The sequence below is a fragment of the Pimephales promelas genome, chromosome 2, assembly GCF_988280905.1.
Source record: "Pimephales promelas chromosome 2, fPimPro1.hap1.1, whole genome shotgun sequence".
Classification (NCBI taxonomy): domain Eukaryota; kingdom Metazoa; phylum Chordata; class Actinopteri; order Cypriniformes; family Leuciscidae; genus Pimephales; species Pimephales promelas.
This window is the reverse complement of record NC_142770.1, coordinates 37,339,304-37,365,294: the sequence shown is the minus strand read 5'-3', so window position 1 is coordinate 37,365,294 and position 25,991 is coordinate 37,339,304. Positions and strand designations below refer to the sequence as shown.

At 36.1% G+C, this 25,991-nt stretch overlaps 2 protein-coding genes, 1 long non-coding RNA gene and 1 pseudogene across 3 annotated transcripts; 2 read left to right on the top strand and 2 right to left on the bottom strand.

Annotated features, from left to right (window-relative positions):
• Positions 1-805: 805 nt before the first annotated feature.
• Positions 806-14,029, top strand: LOC120491071 (uncharacterized; annotated as a pseudogene).
• A 327-nt stretch (positions 14,030-14,356) lies between these two features.
• On the top strand, positions 14,357-15,368 carry LOC148997325 (uncharacterized). The gene has a single exon (XM_089119020.1). The coding sequence runs from the start codon at positions 14,422-14,424 to the stop codon at positions 15,244-15,246; it is 825 nt and encodes a 274-aa protein (XP_088975146.1). The 5' UTR covers positions 14,357-14,421; the 3' UTR covers positions 15,247-15,368.
• Positions 15,369-15,762: 394 nt separating this feature from the next.
• LOC148997324 (uncharacterized) lies at positions 15,763-18,822 on the bottom strand. Its single transcript, XM_089119795.1, has 2 exons — positions 18,532-18,822; positions 15,763-17,247 (listed from the first exon to the last, which is right to left on the bottom strand). The coding sequence occupies exon 2, from the start codon at positions 17,152-17,154 to the stop codon at positions 15,763-15,765; it is 1,392 nt and encodes a 463-aa protein (XP_088975921.1). The 5' UTR covers positions 17,155-17,247; positions 18,532-18,822.
• Positions 18,823-21,898: 3,076 nt separating this feature from the next.
• On the bottom strand, positions 21,899-24,972 carry LOC120479984 (uncharacterized). The gene is made up of 4 exons (XR_016168938.1): positions 24,884-24,972; positions 23,686-23,714; positions 23,424-23,445; positions 21,899-22,435 (listed from the first exon to the last, which is right to left on the bottom strand). It is a non-coding gene; the product is annotated as an uncharacterized LOC120479984 (long non-coding RNA).
• Positions 24,973-25,991: the final 1,019 nt, after the last annotated feature.

Below are 25,991 nucleotides of genomic sequence, written 5' to 3'. Positions count from 1 at the left end.
AGGAGCTGGCTGAAGTTCAGGAAGTAGTGCAGCTGGGCATAAAGCCCATTGAGAGATGAACTGGTTTTGATGTAGTAATTGATGCAACTAAAAGTTAAACTTAAAGGTCAAACTTGAAAAATTAGAATTTTGTGCAAAAGTTCATGTTCAGTAATTCAAATTAAAAAGTGAAACTAATATATTTAGTATAAATAACTATTTATGCATATGGCATGATTATATATAATTTTCAGAGGGCTTACATTTTTGTAATATTCTGATTTTGTGAGATTTTGAATTTGATGTTCATCAAAATTATAACTTTTGCACGATATTAAAATTTTTCGAGTTTCACCTGTATAGTGTTCTATTGAAAAGCTATGGCAAAAACATAGGTTTCACTAATTGTGAATATGGTAAAGTACCTTGGTTCTTTAAGGTTTGCATAAATTACATTCTGCTGATGCATAAGTGCAGTTTGGAGTCTATAATAACGAAAAAGTGACAAAGTCTTTGTTTTGTTGTGTTCTTAAGAGCATGTATAGAAACTCCCTTATAAGTTTATTATAGTACAACCATTATTAATTACATTTATGTAAACGCACAAATACTATAATTACCATAGTTAATTTGTGATTACCATGGCTTTTTGGAGCTATGATCAGTGAAGTTTAACAGCCGTAAATGTAGTTAAAAAAAATGTTCGTAGGATCTTACGGAAACTCGTGGTTACTATCAGGTGAGACTGGTGACATGTCCGCTATAGTTTGCTCTCTCTCTCTCTCTCTCTCTCTCTCTCGCTATCTATCTATAGATAGAGAGCGAGATGTCATTAACTTACAAAAAAACAGTGAGCAGTAATACAGAGGTAACGGACCATCTAACTTACTACAGCTGTTGAGGGAGTGATTGTGAATTAGACCATTATTTCTATTCTCTTTGTATTTCTACTTCAATGGAATAATGTGGAATCGCATTAATGTCCGCAAAATCAACAAGTTTATTCGTCTGTTGTGTTCTTCCGCATTCCCAGCCTGCCCAAAGCGTCACACTTCTCTGCACCAATGATCTGTAATAGCGTCACACTTCTCTGCACCAATAAGATCATCTTTATTATAAACCAATAAACGTTAAGGTGGGCGGGGCGACACGTGTCGCTCCGCCCAAAAGTGTCGCCCCGCCCCATCGTCCAGAGTGCACTCTGGGGTACTACGTCGTACCCGTAATATTAACTCTAATTAGTTGCTGCAATGATTCTCCCATCGCGACGATAACTGACCTTCTCATCTGATCTGCTTCAGCACTCAAACACCTGCTCGTCAATGTCAAAATGTTCGTGGGACCAATCAAAGAATGCAAGATTTTTGTTCATAGAAGCGCGAGCCGAGCGCGAATCCCAACTCGACGCTTCACTTCAGTTAACGATCATACAGTGTTTAAGATGCAACTAGGCAGCTCAAATTTACGGCTGATTTTCAATACGTTTTAAATGACCGACAGAAATAATCAGTTTGATTAAAGACAATGAAAATTATAAGCTCAATTTAACACAAGCACCCTATTAAATATATTGCCATTATTATTGTATAAATATATTTGTATAACGCTTTTTCGAATGTGTTTGACTTTTCACCGTTTGTCTGCGTTTGCGCCACTTGCATCATTAAGCCAGAGGGTGGCGACAAGTGACTGTCTTTTTGAGTGAGCAATTGAACCATTAATTAAATTAACAGATTAGTCCAAAAACATTGATTAATTTAGGAAAGAAAAGTCGCTGAAACTGGAACTGATTCTCATGTTTAAGAATCTGATCAAATAGGCTGCAGAAACTCTTCATCAAGAGGTAGAAGATCTGCTAGCTGATAGTGAAGACATTCAGTGCATAAATCCGACTTCCTCAAACACTTGGTCTATTCGCATGGCGCAGAGCAAAAAGAAGTGGGAAGCTTTGAGGCCAGAGATAGTGGAATCTTTATTAATGGCCGAGTATACAGAAATCAAGCAGTGCCAGCATTGCAGACTGAAGCCGCCGTCTATTATCCGCTGTAAAGACTGCTATCCTAAACAGCTGTACTGTGGAGACTGTGATATACTGGCCCATGAGAGGAAACTTCACAACCGAGAGACAAATGTGAAAGGATTCTTTCAGCCCCTATCCCCAACAACTTTGGTGAAGGTGGATATTGAAGGCCAATTCCAATTTGAAGAAAAAAGTACACTCTAAAAAGAGATGTGTTAAAAAACAACACACATCATGTGTTGATGGTATTTTGACACAAGTTGTGTAGTTTTTAACACACAACGTGTGTTAAAATGTAACTGGATAGAATTTTAATGGGTGGAGGAGGGAAGTTTGTGTTTAAGAACATAATTAGAGGTAGTATATTTTATATGGTATCCCATAACAAGCTCTAAAATAAATGAAACAATACATTACAATAAATAAATAAAATCTTAATTCATAAAAAAACTTCAGATTAATGATTGTTTTTGGCAGCCAATCACATCATGCCTCGGTTTCAATGTTTTTTCAAATGCTGATTTCACTTGTTATTAATAACTAATTTATTATAACAAACAATTTATTTCCGTCAGACGTCTACAGATACACTTATTGAGAATTACCAGGTTTTGTGTTGACAATTCATTGAATGTTTGTTTTGATGTCACCAGAATCGTGATTAGTGGCAGCTTTATTTGGGCTCTTGACCCTTCACTCTTTATCACTCGTTTCTCTGTGTGCTGTTTCTGTGTATTTTTATTGCACAGTGAAATAGTTGAAATTATCTTGAGGAAAAAGATCATTAAATGATCAGTTTTCAACATGATGTTTTTTTAACATAACAAGAGAAGTTTAATGTTTAAGAGATAACTTATATTTGATCACTTATATTTGATTACAGATACTCAGTTTTACATGATATTATGGTGTATGCTACCTCTTTCTATAATTCTTAAAAAATATATGTTTAGAGAACGTTTAAAGCTGCAGCAGAAACTAGTCAAATACAGACATCAAGAATCAGCATATGACTCTCAACAATGGTGGCAAAGCTTCATGTCTCTAGTATGAAGCTCATCCATAAGTCCCAGCATGCATTGCGGCCTGAATTTTTCGTTTGTCACCATTATTGAGATCCATACGCTGATTCTTGATATCTGTGTTTGACTGGTTTCTGCTGTAGCTTTAAACTTTTTTTTGTCATTCTGCACTTTTTGATTGCTGGATGTAGTTTCACAAAACTTTCAGAACTAACAATAAATCATTAAAATAAAGCACTCCATCCATATACTCAAAAACTTGATCATAACTTGCTGATTATGACATCATCAAGAACCATCTGATCATATTTTCTATCACCATAACAGATGCATTTTATTAAAATACAGTTACAGCAGCCAGGGAAACACTAAAACAAGAGTAAAGGGTCAAGAGCCCAAATAAAGGAGCCATTAATCACGATTCTGGTGACTTGAAATAAAACTGAAATGAAACATCAAACCTCTGTTAATTCTCAATAAGAGCTTGTCTATGTAGATTAATGATGTTTAAAACATCCAAATGTTCAAACAAACTCTATTAAACATCACTGGACTACATAAACACAAGTTACCAATACGTGTCAGTGTTCATCCAAACACTTTTGTAAGCACACGGGAAGTAACTCTGGCAAATACTCTCCGAATACAGTCACATGTGACGCATATCTGACACAAGTTGTGTTACTATAACACATTAGTGTGTAAAAGGTTTCAACAACACACTGCTGCTGTGTAACACATTAGTTGTGTTAAATGTAACACAAAATGTGTAATCCTTATAAACACAGAGATGTGTAAAGAAACGACACAGGTTGTGTGTTAAATTTGACACAACATGTGTTGTCCCTGAGCAAACACACTAAATGTGTTAAAATCTACAAAACGTGTTAAAATCTACACAACGTGTTAAAATCTACACAAAATGTGTTGTCCCTGAGCACACACACTACATGTGTTAAAATCTACACAGCATGTGTCATTTTTGACATCTCTTTTTACAGGTTGTGTTATTTACAAAATCATTTTATAACCCACATAGCAAACAGATCCGGAACGGATCTGCCGCGGAGGTAAGAACCAGGTCCGGAACAGATCCGGATTGCGGATCCAGACTAGATCCGCGGCAGACCCTATCCGGATCCGATCTGGACCCGTTCATTTTGGAATGAAAACCTTTCAGATCACTCATTCAAAACTAGTAATCTGGCCAAAACTACAAAAATATTTCAAATCTATTGGTGGGCCAACATTAGATAGACTGCCCACTAAACAACATGATGTCCAAAAGATGTCTTTTCAACGTCTTTGTCACAAAAGTCGGATGCTGAAAAGACGTCCACTGAGGAGCCAGAATGAAAGTTTTTATGACGTGTTTTTTTTACGTGTTCTGCACGTCCGATGTAGACGTTCATCAAACCTTCGTACACGTTTAAAAACTAGGTCAAATGTGGCCATCGTGTTTAAAACTCATGTTTATATCAATGTCATTTCCTTACATTGTTTAGATGAGGTTTAGATGTTGATATGTTTCATTTTAAGTCACCATTGTGGTGATGAGTGTTTGCTTTAGTTGGGGTCTTGGTCCCAATTCTTCTTACTTTAACTTCTCTTTGGTTGTTGTAACTGTGTGTTTGTATAACACTATTGTTGTTGCATAGAAAGCCAAGAAAAAGTAAAATAGGCTGTCATCAGCTCTTTGCTGATGATGACAAAAACACAAAGCGAGCTTTTAATGATGTGTGTAGACTTTTGTCCTTATATCTGCTGTTTATAACCACCTATTTAGTGGAACTGCGTTATTTGGACCAGCACCATTACAATTATTGCTTCTTTGAAGGTCAATAAAAATCATGTGTACTCAATGTTTTGAGTAAATATGTCACATAGTCACACACAGACATCAAGATTTTGCATATGATTCTCAACAACGGTGACAACCAAAACAAAAAAGCTTGGGAATCAAGGATTTTTGTACTTTGAAAACTACCCATCATGCATTGCAGCATTAAGCTTTTTTTATTGTCACCGTTCTTGTGATACATACGCAAAATCTTGATGTCTGTGTGTGACTATAAGGTAAATTTCCTAATAACATTGTTTAACAAGCTTTTTTTATTCACCTTCAAATATGTGCTAATTTTTATGGTATACAAATAACACAGTTCCACAAGATAGGTGGTTATACATGGCAGAAATAAAAACTAGAGTCTAAACACAACATCACATGCTCACTTTGTGACTTAGCAATGATAATCAACAAGCTGATGCCAGCATCTCACTTTTTCTTGGCTTTCTGTGCATCAACAATAGTGTTATACAATCACACAGTTACTACAACCAAAGTAAAGTTAAAGTAAGATGAATTGGGACCAAGAGCCCAACTAAAGCAAACACTCATCACCACAATGGTTTCTTAAAATGAAACATATCAACATCTAAACCTCATCTAAACAATGTAAGGAAATGACATTGATTTAAACATGAGTTTTAAACTCAATGGCCAACATTTGACCTAGTTTTTAAACGTGTACGAAGGTTCGATGAACGTCTACATCGGACGTGCAGAACACGTCAAAAAAAACACGTCATAAAAACTTTAATTCTGGCTCCTCAGTCTCTTTTCAGCATCCGACTTTTGTGACAAAGACGTTGAAAAGACATCTTTTGGACATCATGTTGTTTAGTGGGCAGTCTATCTAATGTTGGCCCACCAATAGATTTGAAATATTTTTGTAGTTTTGGCCAGATTACTAGTTTTGAATGAGTGATCTGAAAGGTTTTCATTCCAAAATGAACGGGTCCAGATCGGATCCGGATAGGGTCTGCCGCGGATCTAGTCTGGATCCGCAATCCGGATCTGTTCCGGATCCGTTGCGCTGTGCAAGTGGACTCCGTTCCGGACCTGGTTCTTACCTCCGCGGCAGATCCGTTCCGGATCTGTTTGCTATGTGGGAAGAGTGCACCAGTGTAAATAAAACTTATTTACACACAATATTTTGTCAGTTGCTACATTTTAATCTAATTCAAAGTGCAAACTTAGTGAAATCACACTCCGTGTTAAGAACAATAACACACTGGTTGAGTTAAAAGTAACACAAAATGTGTTGTCCTTAACTAAACACACAGATGTGTTAAGATATAACACAGGTTGTGTTGTTTTTAACACATCCATTTTAAGAGTGCACTCTAAAAAGAGATGTGTTAAAAAACAACACACATCATGTGTTGATGGTATTTTGACACAAGTTGTGTAGTTTTTAACACACAATGTGTGTTAAAATGTAACTGGATAGAATTTTAATGGGTGGAGGGAAGTTTGTGTTTAAGAACCTAATTAGAGGTAGTGTATTTTATATGGTATCCCATAACAAGCTCTAAAATAAATGAAACAATACATTACAATAAATAAATAAAATCTTAATTCATAAAAAAACTTCAGATTAATGAGTGTTTTTGGCAGCCAATCACATCATGCCTCGGTTTCAATGTTTTTTTCAAATGCTGATTTCACTTGTTATTAATAACTAATTTATTTTAACAAACAATTTATTTCTGTCAGACGTCTACAGAAACACTTATTGAGAATTACCAGGTTTTGTGTTGACGATTCATTGAATGTTTGTTTTGATGTCACCAGAATCGTGATTAGTGGCAGCTTTATTTGGGCTCTTGACCCTTCACTCTTTACCATTCGTTTCTCTGTTTGCTGTTTCTGTGTATTTATATTGCACATCTGAAACAGTTGAAATTATCTTGAGGAAAAAGATCATTAAATGATCATTTTTCAACATGATGTTTTTTAACATAGCAAGAGAAGTTTAATGTTTAAGAGATAATGTATATTTGATCACTTTTATTTGATTACAGATACTCAGTTTTTACATGATATTATGGTGTATGTTACCTTATGCTATAATTCTTAAAAAAATATGTTTAGAGAAAGTTTAAAGCTGCAGCAGAAACTAGTCAAATACAGACATCAAGAATCAGCATATGACTCTCAACAATGGTGGCAAAGCTTCATGTCTCTATAAAGCTCATCCATAAGTACCAGCATGCATTGCGGCCTGAAATTTTTCGTTTGTCACCATTATTGAGATACATACGCTGATTCTTGATATCTGTGTTTGACTGGTTTCTGCCGTAGCTTTAAACTTTTTTTTGTTATTCTGCACTTTTTGATTGCTGGATGTAGTTTCACAAAACTTTCAGAACTAACAATAAATCATTAAAATAAAGCACTCCATCCATATACTCAAAAACTTGATCATAACTTGCTGATTATGACATCATCAAGAACCATCTGATCATATTTTCTATCACCATAATAGATGTATTTTATTAAAATACAGTTACAGCAGCCAGGGAAACACTAAAACAAGAGTAAAGGGTCAAGAGCCCAAATAAAGGAGCCATTAATCACGATTCTGGTGACTTGAAATAAAACTGAAATGAAACATCAAACCTCTGTTAATTCTCAATAAGAGCTTGTCTTTGTAGATTAATGATGTTTAAAACATCCAAATGTTCAAACAAACTCTATTAAACATCACTGGACTACATAAACACAAGTTACCAATACGTGTCAGTGTTCATCCAAAAACTTCTGTAAGCACACGGGAAGTAACTCTGGCAAATACTCTCCGTCTACAGTCACATGTGACGCATATCTGACACAAGTTGTGTTACTATAACACATTAGTGTGTAAAAGGTTTCAACAACACACTGCTGCTGTCTAACACATTAGTTGTGTTAAACGTAACACAAAATGTGTAATCCTTATAAACACAGAGATGTGTAAAGAAACAACACAGGTTGTGTGTTAAATTTGACACAACATGTGTTGTCCTTGAGCAAACACACTAAATGTGTTAAAATCTACAAAACGTGTTAAAATCTACACAACATGTGTTAAAATCTACACAAAATGTGTTGTCCCTGAGCACACACACTACATGTGTTAAAATCTACACAACATGTGTTAAAATCTACACAAAATGTGTTGTCCCTAAGCACACACACTTTATGTGTTAAAATCTACACAGCATGTGTCATTTTTAACAGCTCTTTTTACAGGTTGTGTTATTTACAAAATCATTTTATAAGAGTGCACCAGTGTAGATAAAACTTATTTACACACAATATTTTGTCAGTTGCTACATTTTAATCTAATTCAAAGTGCAAACTTAGTGAAATCACACTCCCTGTGTTAAGAACAATAACACACTGGTTGAGTTCAAAGTAACACAAAATGTGTTGTCCTTAACTAAACACACAGATGTGTTAAGATATAACACAGGTTGTGTTGTTTTTAACACATCCATTTTAAGAGTGTAGGAATCGATGGTGAGTCCAGTGTAGAAAAAACAAATATTTGAATGATTGTTTGTTTTGTTATATCACAAATACATTATACATACACTGTTATTATTTCAATAGGTCGCTACAATGTCAGCTTGCCACACTTCATGTGTCCAAAATGTCTTGTGAGCAGAACAACCAGCATCCCGCAACTGATCAAGTCTGGTTATGGCCTGCCACAGCAAGCTGTGAAACATTATACAAAATAGATGTGTTTGTGTCCTATGACCACATGAAACTCACTGCTCCTGGAATGTCTAGACAGTCTTTCACCAGTTTATTAGAACAGCGGACAGAGTTCTTTGGCCGAGTATTAATTGAATTAATAACCAATTATTTATTTTTCATCTTTCTTTCTTTGGAGTGAGCTTTTTCTTATATGGTTTTTGATCGTTTTGTTTTATAGAATGGAAAGATATGCGCAGATGCTTTTCAAAGAAGTTTTTTTGAATGGAGATACTGCCAGTTTGAAATCGATCAGCTCTGTGGACTGAAAGTATTTGACTGTCCAGCCTGTTCTCCATTTATGCTTGCTGTGGCAGTAGATGGTAATAGAAAAATGTATCGCTTCAAAAGAGGGTAGGGGAAGTTATATAATTGTCTTTCAAAAAGCATTTCAAAATAGTATTTCATTCCAGTTAGTTTTTCATTAGATAATTAATTGAAGCCCTTCTAAATATTTTCAAGGGATGAAGATCATGGTCTGTTTAAGGGTGTCTTTGTCTGTGAGGATGAAGATGTTTCCAACACTGTTAGACCTTACCAGGTTTTTTTTACAGTAAAATACTGGCAACACTGTTGCCAGTTATTTACTGTAGAAATGCACTAAAACTCGAGTTAACTAAAAAAAAATACAACTTATTAGTTTTAGTGCATTTTTACAGTAAACTTATTTACTGTAAACTTATTTACTGTAAAAATGGACTAAAACTCGAGTTAACTAACTTAACTTGCAGAAACAAACTTAAAAGAATCAACTAAATGTATAATGCATTAATAATGTGAACAAGGTATTATTGTGAACTTATTTAATTAGAAACAATAAAAATGAACTTTTGTAAATAAAGATTTCCACCGGATTCTGCAACCAACACAGACAGTGCCTTTTAAATAAAGCAACATGCAGCATATCATCAATGTTTGTAGATCTTCTCCTGGACTGAAGCTCAGGCTCTACTCTTCAGCACAACGGTGACCCAAAAAACATGATTTTACAGTAAACTACTGGCAACAGTGTTGCCAGTATAAACCTGTTTTATAACTTACAGTTTATTACTGTTAAAATACATTTTGTGGGAGTGTCTTTTTATCTTACACTGTTAACCCTTTCTACCCCACAGGAAAATTCACACTTCAAAGAGTAAAATTAACATTGATGCAGACATGCAGTGAGATAATTAAGGGAATATGTAAGTGATTGTTGAGCATGAACACCTGCTGTTAACAAGCAGAATCACTGAAGGAAAGAGGAACAACAAGAACAGAAAATAGAGAAACACAAGAACTACAACTGACTTCAGCCATTACACATTATTACACTTATTATTAACCAGTATGGCTTTATTTCGGTCATACATCTATAGAAGATGTTGTTGAGATGTTTAATTAAAAATGTTTAGCTTGAAGTTAACATCATAAAGATCAGTGTTTGCTTTAGTTGGTATGCTGACGCTGTAACACGAGATTTTCTTTAGACGCTGTGAGCTGTGTTTAAGCAAGTCACACTTGTGCAGACACACAGTTTAGTAACGATTTGTCAAAACATGCAATCATCATATGGTCTGTTCATTTACTAAATAATTCATTTTTACTCATTCAGAGTTTAAACCTCAACCAAAAGTGTTACATTACCCCCACCATGAAACCACAGCAATTAATTACGAGTATTTGTTTTTAACATATTATACATAAACCAAAACAGCGCTACAGTATTGTTGAAACATCAATATATCAAAATTTAGCACATTAATCTTAATAATGGTGGCAATTTTTTTTTATTCTGGGAGTTTTATACAATCCTGGAACCCAGCATGCACTGCTGCATGAAACTTTTGAATGTTACCGTTGTTGAGATGAATATTATAATTGTTGATGTCTGTGTGTGTCTGACTTCAGCAAAATATTATTTAAATGTTTTATATGATTACAATATTATTCAGAAGACATGATTAACCAACATATTGATTTCATGTTGTAGATTCTCAGATTTATTTTATAATCATAATGTATATTTCATATTAAATACCCATTTATTCAAAGAGAATAAACAGGAATGATCTGAAAATCAGACATGTCCAGAATGATCATGACATCATCACAGAAGCCAATAACACCAGATCAACTTCCTCTTGTATTTTTCTGGCTACAACAAAAGTGTTTTAAAACTCACTGTTACAGCAGTCAGAGAGATATAAATGTAACAAATCCAGGGATAAGAGGCCTACTAAAGCAAGTACTGATCTCCATTATGGTGACAAAAAACTTTATTATTAATTAAATCTCTGTTAATTCTCAACAAGAACTTTTGTACATGTATGAAATAAATCATGTTAAACTGGTTTGTAAACTGTTTTCACACTCTGTGTGTCTGGAAGTCAGTTGTAGATCTTGTGTTTCTCTTTTTCTGATCTTGTTTCTCTGTCCTTCAGTGATTCTGCTTATCAGGTGTTCATCAGTGTCTCAATTCACTCACTTCTTTTCATTCAAGTGGACTATATTAGTGAACTAATGTAGGGAATAGTGAATGAGGGTATAGGGTGTGATTAGGAACACAGTCTCTGAGTGTTGACTTTGAGAGCTGTTAATTCACAGTATATTCCTGTAGGCTAGTTTTGTTTTCTACGGTATATTACTGTTTTAATGGAAAATGGTATGATAGTGTCAGAATTTGGCCTGTTGCCAGTATTTTACTGTAAAATACCTGGTAAGGTCTAACAGTGAAGTTTGTGGACTACATTAATGATAAGACAAAGCATGTAAGTAGTATTGCTGTTTAATTTTTGTGATCTTTGAAATTGTACTGTATATCCTGAACAAAAATAGGAATGCAATGTTTCTACAATAGCAAAATTAAAACTACAATAGCAAAATTAAGAACAATGATATGAATTGTAAAATATTGACATCTTATATGGCTTGAAATTACAGTAAAGCAAAAAAAAAAATGCGAACAGTCTGAGATGTCTTTACACATATGTATTTAGACATTTATCCATATAGGTAATTTAGTACTGTGTTGTTAAATAATTTTAAAAATCACTTTGTTCTCATCTTGATAGTCAGTTGGTAAAGGTGTCTGTGGATCGAGTCAGTGGACTGCAGCACGGGAGTCTGTCCTAAAGACAAACAACAAGTTGGATGAGGAGGGCATGGAGGTGGCTGTCTGTCGACATGGTGTGCTTCTGAGAAGTCTCAACATGATGAGGGGAGAAATATTTGCATACCCCTTGTATCTACAAAAGGAGTTGACTCCCAGGAATGTGCAGTTCATGTGCACAGATGTAATATGCAAGTACTGGCCATACCTGAACAGAGTTGTTAATGATTGTCTCTCCTCTCCTGGACATGAAGCCATTCCTGTCAGTGATGCATGCAAAGGCCCACTCTTGGAAATGTGAGGTAAACTGTTTTACAGAAAATAAAGATACGAATTTGTGACTTCTGTAATTACTTTCAATAATTGCTGCTTATATTCTAAAACACATTGTTGAGATTATTTTAACCTTGTTAAATATTTGATCCATGCACAAGATTAAGTGGGGTGGTCGAAACCAAGATGGAGCAGGCACCACCTTGGGTGAAGAGGTCGAACAAGTGAATAGCTTCTTGTCAAGAACTGCTATATGCAGCAAATACATGACCAAAGGAGGTAAGTGTATGCTGCAAACAGACAATACAAAGTTAACAAATAGAAGTTAAAGGTACACACAAAATACATTAGTTTTTGAATGACATGACGCCTTAGCGCAAGTCAAGACCATTTTCATATTTGCATTTAAAATGAATAAATTTTTTTAAAAAAGTAACATTTATTTATTTTTTAACATAAATAAACTATTGACTTTAACTATTGATTTTTTTTCATGTATTGTTTAGCTAGAACAGACATGATTACTATCCAGGCCATGGCATGGAACCAACGCAAAATTGAGAACCTAGCAAAAGTGCTGTCCCGAAGATTAGTGAAGGTATATTTCTGAATTGCCCTTATCTTTTACAGGTGAAAGCTATTTTTTAGTGTTTAATAATGTCTATCGCAGTTTGTAGTGCAAATAAGTAGGTAAGTGTTATAGAACAAACACTAAAAAGTCAAAACCTTTGCTACTTATAAAATTGTTTTATGCTGTTTTCCGTGCCCATGTTTATTAATCATGTATCCAGTCAGTACTGTTAATGTTTTAATAAATGCACTTAATGGTGTTTTGTTATTCACTACAAAAGCAAAAATTCAGGAGGAGTCCTTAAACCTTGAAGCAATGAAGACAGATTTGGCAGTAACGGATGATGAGCTTCAAGGCTGGATCAGTGAAATCAAGTAGTGGGCAGATACAGGTAGTCATGTTTTAGATTACCTTAACACTGTACTTTAAATACCAAAAGGTAACACTTTATTTTTTGGTGTCCGTGATACTCACAAATATATTCACAAAATGAATGACTTCCGGCCAGTTTGACGCTCTCCCCGGCGGCGGTGTGAATGCACAGTAAGGCAAACGCCTGCAGTTACACATGTTCATTTTGTACCTTCTAAAATAAAGTTTGTCAATTTTGTACTTAAGTGTACTTCATGTGTATCTACATACCCTATCCATCTGAAATAACCCTTTAGTTTACAGATTAAATACATGCAGTAGCTTCTTAATTGCATTCAATTTACAAAATATTACACAGGTATGAGCTACGTAAAATAAAGTGTATCAAGATTGTACTTATGTGTAATTCATGTGTATCTACAAACCTTATCCATATGTACTTTAGTTTGATTTAGGCCTAACTCCCTCGTTCACAGCATCAATGCATGCGGTAGCTTCCTAATTACATTGCAATTACATAATATTACACAGGGATAAGCTATGTAAAATAAAGTGCATCAAGATTGTACTTAAGTGTACTACGTATGTATCTACCTTATACACATGAAGTACACTTCAGTACAAACTTAATACACTATTTTAGAAGGTACAAAATGACCATGTGTAAATGCAGCCTTTTCTCATAGTAACATATTTAAGTACTTATTACATTAAGTAGTACAAAGTACTTTATTATATAATACGGTAACACGTATGTAACAGACTCGGCCTGTTACATATGTGTAACAGTAGCTGCCTATTACATGAGTGTAATTACAATCTGTAAGTACAGGCTGTTCCATAACTTAGTTGCATGTTAATTACATTTTGTTACATGTTATTACAATGTCAACTACTATAAGTAATTAATTAAGTAATTACACTGCATCACGGACACCGTAAACTAAAGTGTTACCATACAGTTAAATTTCTATTGTTAAAAGCATATCTTATCAATAATTTAGCAACAAGTGAGGAGAACGCAGGCAGTCAACAGGGGCTGCAAAAGATGATTGAGACGCTTTATGTGAGCATCAGGCAGAGGAAGCAAAACCTTTACCGTCAAACAGGTTAGAGCACTTTTAACAATAAATAATTTTAAAGCTTTTAACAATTTCTTGGGGCAAAAAAATTAATGTTATGTATTTCAAGCATTCCTTGTAGTATGCAGCAGCAAAATACATATTTAGGGAGCTAAATCCTACCCCCATAAGCGATAATGAATTAGAAGATGACAACGATGTTGCTGCAGGACCCAACTGTTCTTTTCTCAAACTTTGGGAAAATGTAACCACCAGCATGTAACCATTGACACCTGATGTTCAAGGTGAATTTCAGCGTTTGTTGTCTGAAAACATATTGCTCAAACTACAACTAAAAACATTCAGGATGACACAGGAAGTACTAGCTGATAGACAAGACTTGGTAACATACTATACTGGATTGCCTTCATTTGATGTCTTAAAGATGATTTACGATGACATCGAGCCATACTTACCACCAGCAAGGCTTAGTAATCTGGGTAAATTTGAACGATTAGTCATGACATTGTCTCGTATGAAGCTAAACACACCTCTTCAAGATTTGGCTTATCGTTACCAGACTTCAACATCAACAGCCTCCAGGATTTTCCTTGTGTACATTCACGTTCTTTATGTGAGGTTGAAACACATTATTCGCTGGCCAACACGGGAAGAATTAAGAAAGACCATGCCAATGGAGTTCCGCAAAAACTTTGGACAGAGAACTGCAGTGATAATTGACTGCTTCGAAATACCCATTCAGAGACCGAAGAACCTGATGGCAAGGGCAAAAACATGGTCTGCCTACAAGCACTGCAATACAACCAAGTTCCTGGTTGGGATAACGCCGCAAGGTTCTGTTTCCTTCTTATCCAGTGCATGGGGAGGAAGAGCCAGTGACAAGCACATCACCGAAAACTGTGGATTGCTCAGAAATCTATTGCCTGGAGACCTCATTCTTGCTGACCGGGGTTTTGACATTTCAGACAGTGTAGGGTTCTATTGCGCTCAAATCAACATTCCCAGTTTCACAAGAGGAAAATCCCAACTGTCACCCCTTGAAGTTGAACAGACAAGAAAAATTGCTCATGTACGCATACATGTAGAACGTGTCATGGGTCTTGTTCGCAACAAATACACCATCCTCCAGAGCAAATTGCCAATTGACATCTTGATGAATGAAAATGAAGAACTACCTGTTGTTGACAAAATTGCATGTGTTGCATGTTGCTTGTCAAATTTATGTGTTTCTGTTGTTCCTTTCAATTAAGAGGTTAAACATCTGAAACTAGAAAGATCAGTGCAACAAGATATGTCTTGTACAAACTATTTGTCTAAGTGTGTAAAAACACTGAACATTGTTATCCATGCATATTGTGCATCCATGCATATAACGCTTTATTTTTGCAACTTTACATATTTGTTCATTTCTGCTAATCCTGGTTATAGTGCCATTTTTCAATTCAATTTCATTTTTTGTGTAGTCCAATAGTACAAGTTATCTCACAAGACTTTACAGAATTCAAAATAAAAAACAAAGAACAAACGGTAAAACAAGGAGCAAATGTAATGTCAAACCAATGACAAAACATATGTAATGACCAAATTAATGTAAATGTAATGTCCAAACTTTCTGTCAAACAAGACGAAATATACGTTTGCATTTTGTCTCTGTAAATAAATTGTTCTGAAGAGCGTCCCCTCTGATATTCCAAAAAATGTAACACTACACAATCAAGAGAAATAATATGCAGTGAAATTCAAATGAGAATACTAGTCAAGGTCACTAGAGCTTACTACTCTTGATCTTAGCTTTGCCTTTGCCTTTGCCTTTACATGTCTTGCATGTGTATGCCTTCGGTATCCTCTTCAACTTCACACATTGTAGATGGAACCACGTTATCATACACATTTTACTGGTACATTTAATGACTGTGTCAGTGGCAACATGGGATTTTTGGCAGTGGCATACCACTTCCCCAACATCAGGCTTATCTTGATGTTTTCTGTATTTCTCCTGTTCAATTTCTCTGGTAATGAGGTTTCCCATGACTTCTGGCAACACCACTTTCAAAAAATAGTCCTCTGCTTTACTTAGTATTTCCTGGAAGACATCAGTATCAGGGGTGATCCTCTGAATGCTCATTTCATGTGGAGTCCAAATGACAAAATCACCATAGTCAGTTTCTGTCACGAGCAGCTGGGTCTGAACTTGATAAAAGTATTTGTCTGTTATCTTCAAAGTGCCATCGTCATTAAGAAAAGGCAACTGAGATTCATTAAGTGTGCTTTCTCTGGCATTATATGTACATTTTATTTCTAAAATGCCTTTACCACAGCAAATGCACTCCTGGATGCCATCAGGAGTAGCACAAATATAAGGGTAGCTCTTGTTAATCCAAAGTCCAGATTTACATAGACTAAAGTGGTTATGTTTTTCTTTGGTATACTTCTCAAAGTCGTCATAAGCCTCGTCTTCATGACTTTTTCCCCAATCAGTGGCAACTGTTGAGAAGTGACTTTTTTCACAGATTGCCGCAACTGTTGAGGGAGCTGGCTGTTGGCAGTTACCGCTAATGACTAGCTTCATGTTGCTAGCAGTGATTCTTCCATACCTCAGCGCATGCCACTCCTTGCTTTTATGTTGAGGCCGGGTTAGTTCCTCAGTATTTTTCACTTGCTGATCAGTTACTGCCAGCTTAGTAAATACAGATGGTGCTTCAGCTAATAATGAGTTCTTGTCCATGTTAATATATTTATCCTCTTTCAGGGTAATCAAGACAATGGGTAGGCTACCTTCTTGCAAAATTGTTGGAATGAAACTATCTTGATATTTTTCAGTAACAGAAAGAATGACCGATTTGACACCAGTATTATGAAGCTTGTCCATAAAGGCACTGATATTTTCCTCTGAAGGTATTTGAACATTTGGTAATTTTGTAGCTGTTCGGGTTGTCAGTTGTGTTCCAGCAATGGTACTATCAATTCTCTTCTTTTTAGTAGCTGGTGTGGAAAAATCTATGTTTCTTATTTCTGCATAGTCCACCTTGTTGATGGTTGGGAGTACCCATTTTGCTTTTTGTTGAGTGCAAGTTGTTGATGCACTCAGTCGAGCAGCAGCCTCACAGTAGAACAGAAGCGCACCAACATGTGAGCACACCTCGCCAAGCCCGGCCATGCAGGTACAGTGGGCAAAGTTGACGGAACCATCAGGCTCGCAGATGACCCAGGGACGCAGTGGCTTGTCATTGAGACTTTGGGAATGTTTGACCTAAACAAAGAACATTTTTATTTAGTTCAAAAACTTATTTGGGTTAATGAAAACAAATGGGTTTATATAATGTCATTGATATATTATATGCATGATGTACAAGTTGCTTGTTGTACATAGATTGATATGCAGATTCTAATAATATTCTTCAGTAGGGGTGGAACGGCACACAGAAGTCACGGTTCGGTTCATAGCTCGGTTCTGAGATCCTTGTATTATTTAAATAACTTTTTATTTAAAAGGTTAAGGCATAGAACCAGTTTATTTGTAGTGCATTGACAATAGTTGTATATAATTAATTTAATAAATGACAAAAGACCTTGAGATATGTTTGGTAATTGTACCTGAATGCATTAAAAAATAATTTGCTATATTTGAGATCAATATATTTGTTTTCCTTAATTAACACTAACTTTATTCTCATCTTAATTACAAGTAATTTATTTCTGTATTAAATAATACTACCATTAAAACAATATTTTTAATCACTGTAGAATGTGTAACTTAAAAATAAACAGATTAGTCCTGTTTGAGGTGTGTGTGTGTGAGAGAGAGATTTTGGTTGGCTGACAGTTGTAGTTTACAGTTTGACAAAAGCACAATGTTGTGTTTTATTGCGAGTGCACACATTTACCTTTATTCATTTAGCTGACGCTTTTATCCCAAAAAAATCACAACTGCTATAAATATCAGAGGTCTTGCTCTGGAACAGTTTGACAGTGGATTCAAACCTGGGTCTCCCACACCAAAGAAGTGTCTTATCCACTGCGCCATCACCACCCCCAATTTAAGAAATATAAGTTAACACTTTGGAGTTTGAATTATGTCTTATATAAACAAAATGACGACGTATTACAACCATACAACACAACAGGGTTTCCACTGTTAGATCGCACCTGCGCAAACTAGCCTGCTCGCTCTCTCTCTCTCTCTCTCTCTCTCTCTCTCTCTCTCTCACACACACACACACACACACACACACATTCCAGCATTGAAATCTCAGATTATGTCCCTAAAGAACCCGCGTATAAAGTAGTTCCACATTACATTTATTCATTTGCACGCGAGTTTTATTTAATTTTATATTCATGCACAGAACCGTCCATGACACCCACACCGGTTTGTTTCAATTCGAATACATGTATGTTCCACCCCTATTCTTCAGTGTACAAATAAGTACATGCATATTATAGAAAGCATCGGTGACTGTTTTATAAGGTGAAGGAATTAAGTTGTGCAGGGTATGGCTTTTTAATAGACAGATAGTCTAGCATCATACTATACCTTTGCTATGATGACGACTTTTCCATTGATTGCACTTGAGCGAACGTCACCAACCCAACCCTCGGCAAACTGATTGTACGCGTCGAGTGATTTCCAGGTTCGGAATTGCTCAAATGTGTAAAAACTCCTAGCCAATACTAGATAATGGTACACATGAAAATATTGTATCTGAGGCAAAGCTGCATAATCAGTGCTCAGTGCGTCCTTAGTTAGCGCATACGGATCCACACCATTTATTAATGAAATTTTCGCATAGTACCTCTCTCTGTCTTGTGGTGATAGATTCTCTTTATAATCTCTTTCACATTGCCTCTTCATGATTTGCGTTACATTATAAACAGAAAAGTAAAACTCTAGTAAAAATCTCTAGTAAAACTCAGACGGTAAAATAAAACTTGGTAAACACTGCAGCTTTTGCCCTCAAAGATGGCGTCTCCGGGGAGGTCACGTGACAATTTTTTTGCCTGTGGGAACTATGTATACATGTTTACTGTGCGTGTGTCACATAAGGTGGACTTCTGCTGCTTGCAAACGGACTCTTTTGAGGAGACAGTGGATTTCCAAATGTGGTGCCCTGATTTCACACACAATGCACGAATACACTGCAGGCTCACTCTCGCTCGTACCCAAGGTAAATCATCAACACTATCATCCCTTACAAGTGTTTTATTTAACTGAATACATCACAATAAGCTAAAACACATGCGCAGGATACTTTACTTCCTGAAAAAGTGCGCGCCCGGATTAATCCGTGCTGCTTTCACATTCACGCGAACCGCGGCACGATGTAATAAAATGTACATTAGCCTACCAGGTCTTGCATGGAACCCAACAAAGAGGACTTCTTCTGTTCCCTACAGAAGAAACACAAAAAACATACTTTGTTGGAAATATTAACATGTAATAACATTTAAACAATAAATTTTACTTCTGTAAGATGGTGTTTCAAAGTTGTACAGTACAATATCATACAATATCAATTAGCACAACATCGATCTTTTGTGGCCACACCATTCACACATTTCATGTTGTTTTCACACAATATGCAGTCAGTGAACACATTTCCACAATGCTTACATTTTCTTAACACACAAGCTATAGACCCTTTGCACGTGACGTCACGCTCTACTCGCGCGAATTCTGAACGCCATGACGGACAGCGGAAGAGCTATTCTGTAGACGGACGGCAAGCCAAATTAGTACGTGTTTGTGTTCGTTCTTCATATAAAATGGTTATTTCGTGTTGTGCCGTGGGGTGTGCTAATAGACAGGGTAAAGCCAATACATCCTTTTATCGCATTCCATTTGATGGGAAGAGAAGGCATCGATGGATTGCTGCTATCAGACGAAAGGACTGGCAGCCCTCCAAGTAGTCAAGTCAAGTCACATTTATTTATATAGCGCTTTTCACAATACAGATTGTATCAAAGCAGCTTCACAGTGATAACATGAAAGTAGCACAACACAGATCAACAACATTGCTAAACACTAAATAACCCCAACTGAGCAAGCTCAAAGCAAGCCAAAAGCAAGGCGACAGTGGCAAGGAACCAAAACTCCATCAGATTGGATGGAGAAAAAACCTTGGGAGAACCCAGGCTCAGTCGGGGGCCAGTTCTCCTCTGGCTTACATTCATATTGTTTAAATATAAATATTAAATATAAATATTGTTTATGAATCAAACGGCGCCATAACATATCGCAGGCGTTGAGTCGTCTCTTCACAGGCGTTGAGTCGTCTCATCACAGGCGTTGGGGCATCCGAAATCCCCGTGAGAGGCTGGACACAAAACTGGACCTGACGAACGCCATTTTTCTCGGGACAAGCGTCCCGAGATAACAGCAGAAAGGCAGATGGGAAATAATTAGCATAGCTGATGTTCATAATAATTTCCGTTATAACTCACAAACTCTCCGTAACCCGAACTCTCCGCAACCCAACCATACGCGCCGACCCGTTTGTCTAAAAGGCGGTCGAGCCCCACTGGTGCGTTAAGCAGTTTCAGTGGCAAACGGTTCCGTATGGCATAACAGAGGACTAGAAGGTAAGCATTATATGAATGCTTGACTAAAGAGATGCGTCTTTAATCTAGTTTTAAACTGTGTCAGCGAGTCAGAGGCTCGGACCGTATCGGGAAGGCCATTCCAGAGTTTTGGAGCTAAATGCGAGAACGCCCTCCCTCCTTTACTGGACTTCGATATCCTAGGAATGACCAGAAGCCTTGAATTTAGTGATCTTAAGGAACGCGGTGGATTGTAGGGCGAAAGAAGGTCCGTTAAGTACATAGGTGCTAAACCATTTAGGGCTTTATAGGTCAGTAGTAGTATTTTGTAGTTGATGCGGAACTTAATAGGTAACCAGTGTAGAGATGATAAAATCTGTGTTATATGATCATATTTTCTTGACCTAGTAAGAACTCTAGCAGCTGCATTTTGTACTAACTGTAGCTTGTTTATTGAGGATGCAGGACAACCGGCTAATAAAGCATTACAGTAATCTAGTCTCGAGGTCATGAATGCGTGAACTAATTTTTCTGCATCAGAAATAGATAGCATGTTACGCAGCTTAGCAATGTTTCTAAGGTGGAAAAAGGCTGTTCTTGTAACATATGAAATATGATTTTCGAACGACAAGTTGCGGTCTAGTATAACACCCAGGTCTTTTACTGTTGTGGATAAAGTAACAGGACATCCGTCTATATTAAAGTTGTATTGTGAGAGGTTTTGTGAGTAGTTTTTTGGACCAATAAGTAATACCTCCGTTTTATCTGAATTTAATAGCAGGAAATTACGCGTCATCCAGCATTTTATATCTTTGAGACACTCTGTCATTTTAGATGAGTTAGTGTTTTCATCTGGTCGTGATGAAATATATAATTGAGTGTCGTCAGCGTAACAGTGGAAATTAATTCCATGTTTTCTTATAATATTACCAAGTGGCAGCATATATATTGAGAATAGCAGAGGGCCTAAAACCGATCCTTGCGGTACTCCATAGTCTACTGACGTTATCTTTGATTTTTTCCCATTTAAACAGAAAAAATGAGAACGGTCCGATAAGTACGATCTAAACCAGCTTAATGCCTGTCCCTGGACACCAGTGAAGTTTTGTAGTCGATCCAAGAGTATTATATGATCTATAGTGTCGAACGCAGCGCTAAGATCAAGTAGGACTAGTATTGAGATACAGCCTTGGTCAGAAGCTAAAAGTAAATCATTTGTAATTAATTACAAATGTCACTCAAAAAATGAGAAAGTTGTAAACGGCTAACCACTGATGTCACCAAACAATATTAGACCGGTTTAAAAAATGATGCCCAAAAGATTGTGAACTCAACAATACAGTATAGACGTTACAAGACTCAACTTACTGAACAGAAACCGGACTTTATTAATACAGGCGGATGCAAAGCAGTCACAAAAACTAAACAAGCTAAATTTATTTAAATATGTGATAAGATTATAGAAAATAAACAACCCTATGAAATGTAAAGGTTAACAGATGGTTATCGAAGAAATGACTGTGTGTGTATGTGTGTGCTTTTCCAACGCAGTCCTCAGATCAGGAGGGTAGCAGGGCAGACTGGAGACAGAATATCAGCAGTCACAAAAACTAATCAAGTTAAATTAATTTAAATATGTTATAAGATCATAGACAATAAACAACCCTATGTAATGTAAAGCTAAACAGATGGTTATCAAACAAATGACTGTATGTTTGCTTTTCCAACGCAGTCCTTAGATCAGGAGGGTAGCAGGGCAGACTGGAGATCAGCAGGACAGAAGATCAGCAGGGCAGACTGGAGATGGTCCCTCTTTCAAGACTGTCTGGCACTGTAAATCAATTGGTTTTTGGGTTCAAAAGTTTGGGTTTACTGGCTCTTTTTTAAGATGCGTTAGCAAGCTGCATTGGTGCGTTTGGGTTGGTTTTGCATTGAGGAAGAGATTGCAGATTGGTAGCGTTTGGGTTGCGAGCAAGCAAGCAGCAAGCAGAGCAGCAGCGTTTTGGGATGCAAGGCCAGATTTTTTTTTTTATCAGTTTGGGAAGAGAAAGTGAAGAAATGGCAAAGGTTTAAGCAAATAAGCAGGATAAAGGTTTGAATGAAAATGGATATAAGGTGTTGATAGGATAGGATAGGACAGGATAGATAACACACACACACACACACACACACACACACAGACAGACAGACACACACACACACACACACAAAAACAAGTTAAATACATTCTTAAAACACACAAACATGCCTATATAAAAGTACAGGAATTATTGAATCATTAAATGTGAATAAGAACTATATTGCCATTGCATTAATCATTTTGAATACATCAATAAGTAACTTATATTTTTTGTTATAACTAAAGATGGAATTTATTATTATTTTTTAAATCTTAGTAAACAACATTCCAAATTTCACTATACAGATTTCTCTGTTGCAAAAACATTCTGTTAAACAATTATACTTGTCACGATTAGCCACGCACTCCCTGGATTATCATGGACTACATTTCCCATCACGCACCTCCCTGGACTGATTATATGAAACACCATACACCTGCACTGTGCTGATTACACAGTTCAGGTGTACGGTTCCACACACCAAACCAGGGCGAAGTCTTGATGTGCCCAGGCCATCATTTCTAAGCGTTATCTTCCCGAGTTTGATTCCTGTGTTTGACCTGTGGATTGTTTACTGTTGCTGACCCTTCTCTGCCTGTCCTGACCCTGGACTGTTTACTGGACTCTGATTCTCTCTACCTGTCTTGACCCTTTTCTTGTATATGGTTTGTCTCTGCCTTGTCTCCGTTGCCAATCCATGCCTGTCAGACTACTCTATAAAAGCTGCATATGGATCCCCTTGTGTCTGCTGACTCATTACAATACTTACCTAGATGGACACAACTTCCAATCTAAAATAAAAAAGAAGAAAAAAAAAGAAACAATTTAGATTTGTTCACAGCTCAAATAAGTCCACGTTTACATTTATCAAAATTGTGTATTGTTATACATTCTTCTTCAAAGATATATTATGTTGTCCCATAATAATTCATAAACATGCTGCAGTGATTTTAAAACTTTCTACCAATCAAAAGTAAGTGAACAATATACAGTGCAAATGGCCAACAAATGAGCATTACAGTAGTACTTACATGGTGAGCTTCTCCAGAGATGACCAACACTGCGAACAAGAAAACAATGTTAAGTTTTAACAGCAAAACAGAACTGACAACATTTTTCATTCACCATTTTCATAGTGTTGGGCGACATGCTCCATTTTCATATCCGAGATCGGCAATACATGATCTTATCGTGAGGGGGCGGGGCTTACTTATTTGATTATTAACTATTTTGCTAGCAAAGGTGGAGTGTTTATTAATAGGCTTGATTAGGTTATTTCCCGATATAGTGAGGTAAAAAAGATCTTTACAGATGCAGCATTTTGACAGTATTTCTGTAGTTAAAAACAGGTTTTAATAATTTCTTGGGTCAAGAGTCAGAGTTTAAGATATGCGTCTTCCTACACTTCACATATGCGCACTTCAATAAGCCCAAAGAACGCGAGTTAATGTGTTTTAAACGGCAGGAGAAATCAGAATAAGGGGCAAAAATCTAGCTGAGTCGATCGGTTTATACAAACTTACGACTTGACTTCGATAAAGGAAAACGGGTTAGTGCGTTTACATGACCACATGCATTGTCAGTTTATTCAGCAAAATCGGGTTAAGAACGTGCATGTAACCGCGCTCATTCTCTGGAAGTGAAAGTAAAAAAAACGGACTGACGTTTCGGCATCTGTCGCTGAATTCTCTCAGAGATGATGATGGATATAATGATATAGTGAATGTCTTAATTTACTGGCTTAATATTTCTACATTAATGACAGTGGGGAAAAAAGGAAGAAGAATATTTCTTGTTTAACAAGTATTTGAAGCTACTTTTGATTTTTAAAGATGGCAGAGTTTTGCTGTGTTCGTAAACTAAAGACTGTTATTAGGCCTGTGTCATTTTAGTGATGTTACTTTTATTTAGTAGCATAAGTGTTATTAGTGTCATTAATTGTTTTGTTAATGTGCTAAGGAAACAAAATAGTGACGAACACGATGCCGTTTTCATCTTGGATCTGTATAAGAACGATGCGTGTGTTAAAACACGCACTCTTGATCATTTGAGAATGAATGGATCACTTTGCAATTAAATTTTGTGGGATAAATTAAATATGGGATGTAGTTTTTTAGTCTGTTTTAAAAACATTTTCTTAGATGAGTCATCATACGCATTGATAATTATATTGCATTAACATTTAGTGGTAAATATATGCAGTGCAAATAGCATTACAGTAGTACTTACATGGCGAGCATCACCAGAGATGACCAGCACTGCAACAAAAAAGGCATTAAAAACCGTATTCCATAAACCAAATTCCATAGAGATCAATTTCCATAAAGAGATAATCATAACAATGTTTCAAAAAATACTATACAAAATTAATTAAATAAACATACTTTATAAACATTTATTTGAATATATATTCATAAATTCATGATGATCTCAATTCTAGAAATACTCAACCAATAATTCTGGGAAATTTAGTTATAGTTTGTTTGCAAAAAATTAAAAATTTGATCCATATTAAAATAAAATAATAAAGAAACTGCATGAAACCAGCAGAATGTGATGCTTGCCTCATCTGGCTGGATGAGCAGGGCATCTGGATCAAAAGTAACTTTAAGAGTGACAGCAACAAGTACCTGTGATTGCAGAAGGGCAGATGGCTCTTAAAAGAGCCTTTGGGTTTCTTTTATGCTGTTAAGAAAAAACAAAAAGGATGAAAAAAATAATCACCATCTTATATATTACATAGGTGTGTGAGAATTTGGAAAGCGTGAATCAAAAAGGATACTTACCTAGCAGAGGCAATGACCGTTTTCTAAAGTGAAAAAGGAAGAAGAAAAAAAGCATCACTGAATATCTTAGTCAATGTAGATATTTATTCAATCTAAAGAGAAATCATCACTGACCAATCAGTTTGCTATGCCTAAGATCATATAATGCCTATAATCATTTATGTCTAGAATAGAATAGTGAGAAATAGAATGTACTGATGATGAACTTTATATAGTTAATAGAAATGATTACAGCAATATGTTACAAATACAAACATCATAAGTAGATTATATTGCATAAATTATGTAAAGAAAAAAATTGGGTGGACAATATGTGCAGCCAACGAAAGTAATGTTCTTCTTAAATTGTGTAATGATGTAGAGCAAAAACATACATTTACATGTAAATATATTGTAAATAAAACAGTTTGTGTGTGTGTGTGTGCGAGAGAGCGAGAGAGAGAGAGAGAGAGAGAGAGAGAGAGAGAGAGAGAGAGTGAGAAGCTGAATCTGACAGCAATCTATAGAGGGAATGCATTTGACACGTGACTTTCCCGCGTGACAACCCCCCT